Below are 12,012 nucleotides of genomic sequence, written 5' to 3'. Positions count from 1 at the left end.
AACCTCATTATCTATGCTGGATTCTGAGTGGGCGGGGCTATGATAATGAGGCACTGTGCTGATTGGCTGCCTGAATGACACGATACACTACGCCGTAGGGTACGGCGTAGCCTCATTGTTGGTGTAACGCAGAACCATAAATCAGCCTTTACACCGTGTCATAACTGCATGCGATGCGAGCGAGCGAGCGTCAGCGACAAAATCAATTCCATTGCTTTATTTCCTATTGGACTGTCCTAACTGGCCGCAGCAACACAGCAACGCAGCGCTGCGCAGCGTGCCATTTTGAGCTGAACATTTGTAGCGTTTTTCATAATAGGTCCCCTTTAAATATTTCATCACCTACAGTTGATAGTATCGTCCAAAGGTTTAGAGAATCTGAGACATCTGTTTGTGCCAAAGACAAGGTTGAAAAGCAGTGCTGGATGCCAGTGATCGTCAGGCGCTAAGGGCAGCAGCGCCTTAAAACCGGACAGGGCTCTGTAAATACGTCCCTGCATGGACTCAGGAGGCTCCCCGAGTCTTCCAGCCGACACATGTGGATAGAAAACCTCAACGTTGAAAGATATACTTTGGTTTTAGAGCAACATCTGCTCCCATCCAGACATCCTTTTGAAAGGAAGGTCTTGCATATTTCAGCAAGACAATGTTGATCCATACTGCATCCATGACAACGGCACGGATTAGTAGCAGAGGGGTCAAGGTGCTGACCTGACCTGCCCCCAGACCAACTGGAAACATCTGGAGCATCATTACATTTGAAATCCACAATGACCTCATTTTTAACCTGATATATTTTACCATCTTCTATTGTTAATAAAATATGGGTTTATGGCATTTATAAATCATTGAGCCCTGTTGTTATTTTTATTATACGCAGTTGCTCAACGTTTTTGGAACTGAGTTTATGGAAACAACAGTTTAAACTGCTGACAGTTTGCAAAATGTTTGACACTCAAAATCAACATGTAGACATTATAATGTGAATAACGTTCTGTTTTATTCACCACCGTTCCAAAGCTTTGAAGTGTGCACAACTCTCTTAGAAGTATATTCAGCTAAAACGCTGTGAAATAACTCCATCCAGATACTGTGTCATTTTCATGACCATGTAACTTTGAAACATGACTTAAGTCTCTAATCCGATTTGTTGGTGTTGAGATAAATCATCTGAAACGGCTCCTCTGAAAAGAAACGCCCAACCTGCCGTACCGGAGACAAAACGACAGGATTATGTTCAGAGTTGCCGCACTTTCAGAAGAACGAAGGATGATTTTGTGGCACATCTGTGAGGAGGGATGCAGATGTCCAGGAAAATCACTTTGTTTTTAAGAGTGCAGCAGCTGGCTGGAGGATGAAACCACGGCAACAAAACATGAGGCCGATTACTCAGCAGTGGGACACTGGACATCCACGTCTCATATCATATGACGCCTTTTGCAGTTCAGAATATTTTATAGTGATGCACCGAAATGAAAATTTGTGGCCGAAACCGAAAATAATAATAAACACTTGGCCGAATACCGAATAACATACCGAACATGGTTCTTCGCAGTTTTTCCATTTATTTTGCCAATTTTTTCACCATTGCATAAATCAAATAAATGTGCTTTAGGCATGCTTTTTAAAGAAAAAAATCTTTTACAAAATTGCAAGGTAGAAATATTTATTGAACATGAACAACTGAACATTTTTTAATTTCCCGCATTTTTAAGTATTCCAAACTTAACTTAAAACTTAACTTAAATAAAAAACTAAAAATAAATAAATTACCAAAATAAATTTTTTGACCATCTTTGAGCTTACATTAGGCCTATAACTGACTGCAGAAAAACTGTAACATAGGTCTTGAAAACAAAAAAAATGCATTTAGTGCATTAAAGTGCATTGTAAAAAAATGTGCAAAAGAAGTGGATAAAACAAAATAAAGAAAAATAAAATCAATCCCTTTCCCATATAAGTATTAATATGGGAAAAGGATTGATTTTCTTTTTTTTAAATTTTGTTTTATCCACTTCTTTTGCGTCATCTAAACATGCCGTTATTAATTGTTTGGTTTTTTCCCTACTTATTCCACCGAACACCGAAAGTGTTTTTTTGCTATTTTCGGCCGAACAATTTTGGTTACCAAACATTCGGTGCATCACTAATATTTTAGTCAGCTTTTATACTAAAATTACTAAAATGAAATGATTTTTGATTTTTTTTACACTTAAAAACCACACACTGGAAAGATGGGTTACTTTTTGTCCATACACAATCCTCTGGCTGAGTAATCAGCTTACTTAATAAACCCCGCCCCCTGGTTATAGTGGGCGGAGCCTCTATCAGCTAGTGGGAAAAGGCAAAGCATCAAAGCAGGTAAGAGGAAGCAGTGGAGGCATCTTACCAGTGTTTGACTGGACACGCGTCATGGTTACCGCAGCAACCAACCTCCCCCCACACCCAAACCTGAGCACCCCCCACACCCCCACACCCCCAACCCCCATCCCCACCCCCACCCCCCACCTCCCATGTACCAGCCCACGTGATCAAGTTGTGTACTGTGAGAACGGGCAGACGGGCGGGCGGACGACACACACTATAGAAAATGAAACAAACAAAAAGATGTTAGACACATTTAAAGCCACAGTTACAAGGAGCCGAACAGAACGAGTGGTTGGGAACCTTTAAACATGATTCTGCCGTCCCCCAATGTTTAAACGTTCAACCAGCAGTCAGAAGGTCCAGAGAGAAACACACTGACACTGATGAGGAGGAGGATTAGCTTCCTTCATCCCAGACCTACAGCCATACCAGAGAGAGGCAGAGAGACATAGACAAAGACAGAAAGAGACAGAGAGAGAGAGCATAGCAATGTTTCCATCCAATCACCTCAAAGCTCGGGAACACATGACAATGGAGTCGTATGAACTACTAATGTTTGTAGAGATTCCACCTGAGGAGCACCTGATGACCATCTGACCACCACCTGGAGACAACCTGGAAATCACCTGGACATCATGTTGCAAAGGAGTTGGTGACCACCTAATAACCACCTGGTGACCACTTTACAACCTCTTGACGATCGCCTGGTAACCACTTGGTAACCGTTTGGAAACCTCTTGGTCACCGCCTGGAAACCACTTGACTTTTTTGTTCACCAAGGCATTTGCCTAACCTGTTTTTTTGCTGCTTTTTTAACTTGTTTTTATTGTAGTACTTTGAGATTTTTTTCAAATATAAAGTGCGTTATAAATAAAATGTATTATTATTTATTATTATTGATAACCGCCTGGTAACCCCCTGGTAACTGCCTGGTAACCGCCTTGTAACCACCTTGTAACCGCCTGGTAACCGTCTGGTAACTGTCTGGTAACCGCATGGTAACCGCCTTGTAACCGCCTTGTAACCGCCTTGTAACCACTTGGTAACCACCTGGTAACTGTCTGGTAACCGCATGGTAACCGCCTGGTAACCGCATGGTAACCGCCTGGTAACTGTCTGGTAACCGCCTGGTAACCGCCTGGTAACCGCCTTGTAACCGCCTTGTAACCACTTGGTAACCGCCTGGTAACCGCCTGGTAACTGTCTGGTAACCGCCTTGTAACCACTTGGTAACCGCCTGGTAACTGTCTGGTAACCGCATGGTAACCGCCTGGTAACCGCATGGTAACCGCCTGGTAACTGTCTGGTAACCGCATGGTAACCGCCTGGTAACCGCCTTGTAACCGCCTTGTAACCACTTGGTAACTGCCTGGTAACCGCATGGTAACCACTTGGTAACCGCCTGGTAACCGCCTGGTAACTGCCTTGTAACCACCTTGTAACCCCCTGGTAACCGCATGGTAACCGCCTTGTAACCACTTGGTAACCGCCTTGTAACCACTTGGTTACCGCCTGGTAACCGCCTGGTAACCGCCTGGTAACCACTTGGTAACTGCCTTGTAACCACTTGGTTACCGCCTGGTAACCACCTTGTAACCCCCTGGTAACCGCATGGTAACCGCATGGTAACCGCATGGTAACCGCCTTGTAACCACTTGGTAACCGCCTTGTAACCACTTGGTTACCGCCTGGTAACCGCCTGGTAACCACCTTGTAACCCCCTGGTAACCGCATGGTAACCGCCTTGTAACCACTTGGTTACCGCCTGGTAACCGCCTGGTAACCACCTTGTAACCCCCTGGTAACCGCATGGTAACCGCATGGTAACCGCCTTGTAACCACTTGGTAACCGCCTTGTAACCACTTGGTAACCGCCTTGTAACCACTTGGTAACCGCCTGACCACTGCCTGAGCAGAACAATCATTCCTGGGTTAAAAGCAGCTGATGGAAATCACAGATGATAACATTCACGCAGCCGCTGACGTCACGATGCTGGGCTCTCGTGTTGAGCAGCACTCACCAAAATACCTCCATAGGCTATACAGTATTTACGATATTTTGTATGATGAAAGAGACGTGGTACAATTAAGTTTTTGCATGGAGCAAAATTCCACAGGACATTTGAGAAATTCCTGATGTTGATCTGAATGTTTGGGCTGCAAGGATAAAACCAGCCATGCTTGCAACATAAATTGTTTTTTGCGTCAGGAAGACATTAAATTAAACTTAATAGTCCCGTTTAACTTAAATTCAAAGGTGTTTTTATACTTTTCATTTTTGTATACCAACATATCAGTATGTGATACAACAAGTATAATAGAAACCCTTTTAGTGGGTGGAGCCTGACTAAGACACTGGCGATGACTGGTCAGAGGTGGAGTCACAGCAAATCTGTTTAACCGTGACTTTCATCCAGACCTCAAACACAGAAACAGTGAGGTTCTGCTCTCTCCAGGCGCTGTCTTCTCTTAAACTCTCAGTGTGAGGGGTGGATGGAAGCAGAGCTGCAGACAGACGGACAGAGAGAGGAAGAGGAGGATGAGGAGGAAGAGGAAGGGCTGGACCTACCGTCTGGAGCTTCGCTCAGAGCTTTACCGCTCATCTCCCTCTCTCCAACCAGCCAGACGTAACCAGACCCCGTCATGTTGAGCTGCCGGGCGGCTTTGTAGACAGCAGCAGCTTCATCCTCGCTGCACACACACACACACACACACACACACACACACACACACACACACACACACAAACAGAAATTGTACCATTATTTTAACTATAAAACTGAAAGTGTGTAATTTGGAGAAAAAAGAGTAGTAAAAATCCCATCTCAACTTGACTGAAAAGGTCTTAAGGTGAAGGACACTGCTGTGATGAACTGTGATCTTAGCTTCAACCATCACGTGAAGGCAACAACTAAACCAGTTTTCAACATCTTAAAAACATGGCAAATCTCACATTGTGCTAGTATTTCCCAAATTGCAGGGCATGTCTGCAGCTTGGCTCTTTTTTTCACGGCCAGCAAAGCGTAGCAGGCAGACTAATGTTTCAACACTTTACTCTCATTTTTGGATTACGTAAGAAAATCTGTGCTTCCGTGTTGATTAGGGAGACACTGATGAAAGGAAAAGGTTTAGCTTCTCCTGTCCAGTTTCTCTAACGTTGGCTGAACACCAAGAATACTAGGAGTATCCATGACAAGTAGGGCTGGACCCGAGGCCTCAGGTACCTAGATAGCAATCCATCACGTGGACGTCCAGATTTCTGTTTGGGTATCCAGATATTTCATTTTTCTTTTGCAAATGGTCGACGACAACATTCAACTCTCTCACTCAGTGTCAGTTCTGAAGATCAACTACAATGCTGGACGACGTCAGTTTCAGTCGTTAAACTGGACGAAGTCAGTTTCAGTCATTAAACTGGACGAAGTCAGTTTCAGTCATTAAACTGGACAAAGTCAGTTTTAGTCGTTAAACTGGAAGACGTCAGTTTCAACCATTGAACTGTTGATTCAAATGAATGTTCATCACCAGGTTCCCATCAAGGTCTGAACAAGTCTGTCAATGATCCATTCGCGTGTATCAGGGTGTGAAGAAACAGGAAAACATTTGAACTTGAGGGCCGGAGTTTCCCACCCCTGGTCTTGGCGATGTGTAGTCTACCTGCTTCGCGTCAAAATACATTTTTATTTCAAACTTTAGCAGTGCTGATGCAAACTGGTGGGCGGTGCCTCATCAGACCACTGGAACTGACCAATCAGAGCAGGGTGGCCTTTGTGGGAAATGTGACAATGTGAGAAACCACACTAACCCTAGTCCTCTGTAGCCATTACCCAGGGTGTTTTCTGGTTAAGAGCGCCAATAGAGGGAATGCATTGACGTCACTTCCCCACTGGACCAGCCCCCTTACTCACACTGAGTGGCAAAACATCAGCAGAAACAGCTGCAACTAGTGGAGAAGACGGGATAACAGCCGATTATCGGCTTAACTTAAAGGCAGTTGGACTTGACAGTGACCCGTACAGTTACCCCAAGAACCAGTGGTCCATGGACATTAATATTTGGTACAGTTACCAAGAACCAGTGGTCCATGGACATTAATATTTGGCCACGAATCCAGTTTCCTGATATTTATATGTACTTAATTTCTACGCCGGGGAAATACACGAAGCAAAGCTTGAAGGCATATAAAAGTATTTACGCTTGATACGACTTCAAGGCAGGATTTGTTGTAGAAATTAAAGTGATGAGTACACCGAACTGTATGATTTGACCGTTTGACGTTAGCTACCCAAAATCCAACATTAACTGATCCAAATGGGAACCGCAAATCCACATTTCGGTGGCTGGAATTCAGTTGTTTCTGCGAATTGCAACGATCCATTTGTCTCTCTTAAGCTTATTTTTTCAGCAGTCTGTAAAACGATAACTCCGATTTCTTGCTAAATCTATGAGTACAGTCGATCCCACAACAGCTCTTTCTAATGTTAGATGTTCTCAAGTGCTCAAACTGAAAGTCTACTCTCCCACTCAGTCTTTCAGCCACTCAGGTTTTATTTATTATAAGTATCTCATAGTTATCATTTTTGTCCATCGTTCCTGTAGTTTCTTGTGCTGGCCCCCTTTTTTCTCTTTTGTGCATGTTTGCAGGCCGGAGCTTCAGGAGCTGCATGCTGGCCTGCGGTCCCCCCCCTCTGGTCATCCTGCTACTGCTTCCACCTGCCTGCTGTGCTGTTGACGTCCCCAACCCCCCAGTCTGGCCTCCGGCAGGAGGTTCCCCCCTTATGAGCCTTGTCCTGCTCAAGGTTTCTTCCCTCCTAAAGGGGAGTTTTTCTTGCCACTGTTTGGCTTAAGGCTTTTCTCCCTCTAGGGGAGTTTTTACCTGCCATTGTTTATGTAATAATTGCTCGGGGGTTTATGTTCTGGGTCTCTGGAAAGTGTCTAGAGAGAATACAACATCTGTTGTATTAGACGCTGTACAAATAAAACCCGCTGTGAAGTCGCATCTGTGACGTCATGAGCATTCCCTCTATAACCACCCGGTGGCCCCCAGGTTCCACCCACCTGGCTGAGAGAATGATGACCCGGGCCTCCAGGTCCTTGGCCTCCAGCAGCAGTGCCGTCAGGTTGGTGTCTTGGCTGAATAGCAGCACCTTCTCCGCCTGGAGGAAGGTGCCGGCACAGATGGACCGGAACCACCGAGGGACAGGGAGAAACACGGCAGAACACAACACCACACAACACATCATAGGACAGGCGCCGTTAGCTCCAAACTGGTACAAGCCCCCCCACCCCCCCACCTCGACCATGCTCCCTCTCACCCACGCTACCACAGGGGGAAGGGGCGGGGCAAAGAAATGGAGGCAAAAAGTGTCAAAGATCTGCTGAACTAAAGGAAACTCAAAGTCGAAGCTGAAATACAAAGAATGAGGGGCAGAAGTTGTGCGTGGTGTGCTGGCACATGCAAACTGAGGCGCTTTCAAGACTCCAACCAACCAACCGACCAATCAGGGACGTGCATGTCAGAGAGCGCTGATGCAACTGCAAATTAAAAACAAAAGATTCGAGTGGAGAGAAGGGGAAAGGTTTAGGGGTGGGGAGGGAGAGGCGGGAGGAGAAAGTGGTTCATTTCCCAAAAGAAAAAGAGGTTTGATGTTGCAGAGGAGTGAGAGGATCCTGGGGGGGGGCGGTGTTCCTCAGAAATCTGCAGACGGAGCCAAGCCTCAGCCTGGCTGCATGCAACCCTTCACACGGGGGGGAGGAGGAGGAGCAGGGGGAGGGGGAGGAGGGGGAGGAAGAGGAAGGGCGTCTCTCCTGCGAGTGTGAACCCATTCTCGGTGCAAGAAACCATGAAAAATCAAAAGAAAGGAAAGAGATGGTGGAGAGAACACGTGCCACCAGGATAAGAGTCTATCTCTGGAGCCGGGTTGGATTCTGGGCGGGTGGGCGGGGCTGACTGGTGCTTGGCTACTACTGGGCGAGCTCAGAGATTGGTTGGGCGGCGTGCATCATTTCACCATGCAAGTTTATACCTTGGGTGTTCTCCTGAAGTCAAAGTTCTGTTGGTCGAGGTTTTCATAGTTCCTGTTTTTAGTCTGATGGGTGATGTGCACAGAGAAAATATGCAGACACAAGAAGATTACCGACAGTCGCAGCAAAGCATCCAACAAATGACGGAGGAGTCACACGCAAACACACCCCAGACTGTCCTCCTGTCCGTCCACCTGTTTTTTAGTTGTGGTCATTTTAATACAATTACTTTTTTTCCTCTCCATAAAACAAGGACCGTCCAGTTTTATCACTGCTCACTTATTCTATCCAACAGGCTACATGCAACTAGCAACCACTATGGGGCGGGCCCGAAGCCGAGTCAGCACCCACTCAGCTCCAGGTTTGAACTTTACTGCAGGCACAAACAGATTTGGTCTCCATACTCACATGTCACATCCACGTCAACTGTGCGGGGAATATTTATGTACCTCATCATGTATTTATATAAAGCAACTACTGCGTGTGGAATCGGGGTGTGGCCTTTTGAGCGACACATGTAGCGCAGTCTGAGTGGTCGCTGATCGCCTTCCACTGTGGTGAAACCTGCGCTCAACTGAGCGGCCGCATGGCCCGTCCTCGCCCGTCCTGGCCTGTCCTGGCCTGTCCTCACGTGTCCTGGCCTGTCCGGGGCCTCATTTATAAAAGAGTACTAAAAGTGTACATGCGCTCAAAAGCCGAAAATGACGTGCGCACAAAAAAATCCAGATTTATAAAACCGTGTGCACGCACATTTGCACGCAATGTTCGCTTTATAAATCACAGTCCAGCTGGAAGGTTGCGCACGTGAATTTGTTTCATACCCCGCCCTCTACACGCCCACTTTTTACCATGAATGGGCAATGCAAACTACTTGATGATTGTATTTGCATATAAATGAGCCTGCTGAGCATGCGCAGCGGCTTCCTGCAGTCTGTTTCTGCTTTGTCAGGATGAATGAGACGTGTCGAGCCACCGTGCCACTAAATTTCACGGAGACTGAGATGGAGATGTTGTGGATGAGGTGGAGGCAGGAAAACCACATTATTTGGTGGTCACAGTAGTGGCATCAATAACAAAAATAAAGCGAGTGAGTCGCAGCACGTCGTTGCTGCTGTAAACGCTGTGAGTGCCGCGGACAGATCTGTGGCAGAAATAAAAAAGAAGTGGCGCAATCTGAAGGTGGAGGCCAAGAGGAGAGTGGCCTGGTGTCGTACGATAGGTGTCGTGCCAAAAAGTGATTGCCTGCCAGAATCTCATTTCTGGCCGCGGGAGCGCGCACAGCAGCCCGTTGAGCGATAGCGCTACAACGTCAGATTTTCAGATTATGAAGCTCAAGAATGAGATCAAGTCATATTTAGGTAGAAACAACTTTTCATTAACTGTATTTGGCCTTCAATCAATTTTTGGCAGGTGAAAAGACCCATTTTTAGGGGATCAAAGTTTGCGTAAAGATACGCACATTTTCCCGTTAGTTTTTTTTAAAATCCCAACCTTTGTGTAGAAGTTGGCGTGCGCATCTTTCAAGCCCTGTTTTGTGCGCATGCAAGCTTTATAAATGAGGCACTGGCTGGCGTCCAGGCCAACTCTTGTCCATTTATAGATTAACTAAGGGTTGGGTGCATCACCTCTGACCAAAACAGTGTCACCCAGAGTCTTAAGAACTGGGACTGCCTCTTGAGAAACCTCGCAGAGACGTTGACCGTTTCTTCTCACACAGTCTGATGTTTTTAAAAATATATAAATGTATGCCAGAAAATCAATCACTATTCAGAAGATTTACATGAAAGTCAATGACATATGAGGAATCTCTTTTTTATGACCCTTGCTGTAGATGCTGCAATTTAAACAGCTGCTGCTGAGCGCTTTCAGGGTTCAAAACAATGCTGGATCACAGCAGTCTTCAGTTATATTTAGTTTGAGATGTAAATGTACTCTTTGAGCTGTGTGTGCAGGCGTGAACGGAGCTGCTTTATTTTTAGAGCTGAGAAAAGAAAATCTTTGACAACTCAGAAACCTGTCAAACTAATTTAGCAGCTCAAGATGAAGATGTTGCCTCTTAGCTCAAAGAAATCCTCAAATAAGCAAAAGCAGGCGTGTTCAGATGACACCAGAGAGTGATCAGAGTACGCCTTGACGGATCACACCTCAGCGGGAGGCGGACACGCTCAGAACAGTCCGGTTTCATCCAGATCTGACTTTCCTCACTGCAAACCTGCTCTGATGTTGCTCAATCCCCTCCCTCCTGAACTCAACCCGCTGCTAATGTTGAGCTCATTAAACATACATCTTCACACCAGGTATAACGATAGAATACCGACCGAAGCCGTGAAGCTGAAAACGGCAGAACCAACAACTCTGATTTCCAGGGTGGTTATAGAGGGAATGCACATGACGTCACAGATGGAACTTCACAGCGGGTTACGCCCACTGAGTGGCAGAAAAAGACTGAGTGTCAGCGTAAACTTTCAGTTTGAGCAACTGGAAAACATCTAAAATGGGAAAGAGCTGTTGTGGGATCGACTGAACTCATAGATTTAGCAAGAAATCGGAGTTATCGTTTTACAGACTGCCGAAAAATAAGCTTAAGAAAGACAAATGGATCGCTGCAATTCACAGAAACAAATGCATTCCAGGCACCGAAACGTGGATTTGCGGTTCCCATTTTGTGTCAGGTAATGTTGGATTTTTGGGTAGCTAACGTTAAACGGTCAAATCATAAAGGTCGGTGTCCTCATCACTTTCCTTTCTACAACAAATCCTGCCTTGAAGTCGGACCAAGCGTCAAGACTTTCGTCTGCCTTCAAGCTTTGCTTCGTGTATTTCCCCGGCGTAGAAATTAAGTACATATAAATATCAGGAAACTGGATTCGTGGCCAAATATTAATGTCCATGGACCACTGGTTCTTGGGGTAACTGTACCAAATATTAATGTCCATGGACCACTGGTTCTTGGGGTAACTGTACGGGTCACTGTCAAGTCCAACTGCCTTTAATTTAAGCCCATAATCTGCTGTTTTCTCGTCTTCTCCACTAGTTGCAGCCGTTTATGCCACTCAGTGAGAGTAAGGGGGCTGGTCCAGTGGGGAAGTGACGTCAATGCATACCCTCTATAGGTACGAATGGACACAATGGCTGACGTTTGTTAATGTATGAAGCTAATTAATATTACTTGACATTCGTTCTGATCAAATCTGTCCAAACATTGTCATTTCCAGTGTTGTTATGAAATCGGAGACAAGAGCTGCCCCAGCTGAAACCTGGACTAGCAGAGCACCGTTGGAAGCTGCAGGCTTTGCGGGCTGATTGACATCCATTGGGTTCCAGCAAACAGCAAAAAAAGTGTCCTGAAACGATCCGCTGTGGCTCCTGGGACCTTCAAACGAGCCACACCAGAGGGGCTGGTGAACATTTGCATTTCAAATGATGCTTCAGTTTTGTCCTGGCCCTTTCAGAGCAACCCACAGCAAGTCAAGGTGGTCTGTCGGGGAAACTAACAGCACAACTAACGCTGTCATGGTTTCTAAGCTTGGGATATGTTTTTACATGATCACTCACTCTCATTCCAGATCCTGACACCCTCATCAGCCAGACAATCTACTTATTCCCCTCACCTGTGCTTCC

At 45.7% G+C, this 12,012-nt stretch overlaps 1 protein-coding gene across 2 annotated transcripts in view; it reads right to left on the bottom strand.

Annotated features, from left to right (window-relative positions):
* LOC133451190 (glutamate receptor ionotropic, NMDA 1-like) overlaps nucleotides 1-12,012 on the bottom strand; it is an 86,658-nt gene that overhangs the window by 40,570 nt on the left and 34,076 nt on the right. Inside the window, exons 5-7 of one of the 2 annotated variants that reach the window (XM_061730156.1) lie at nucleotides 8,394-8,456; nucleotides 7,426-7,523; nucleotides 4,937-5,058 (exon numbers count right to left, since the gene is read on the bottom strand). In XM_061730156.1, the coding sequence (XP_061586140.1) occupies nucleotides 4,937-5,058; nucleotides 7,426-7,523; nucleotides 8,394-8,456 (283 nt within the window). The remainder of the gene's footprint in view (nucleotides 1-4,936; nucleotides 5,059-7,425; nucleotides 7,524-8,393; nucleotides 8,457-12,012) is intronic. The other variant, XM_061730157.1, reaches the window with a different exon arrangement.

The sequence above is a fragment of the Cololabis saira genome, chromosome 9 (assembly GCF_033807715.1).
Source record: "Cololabis saira isolate AMF1-May2022 chromosome 9, fColSai1.1, whole genome shotgun sequence".
Taxonomy (NCBI): domain Eukaryota; kingdom Metazoa; phylum Chordata; class Actinopteri; order Beloniformes; family Belonidae; genus Cololabis; species Cololabis saira.
The sequence above is the reverse complement of the archived record's forward strand: the minus strand, read 5'-3'. Positions and strand labels throughout refer to the sequence as shown.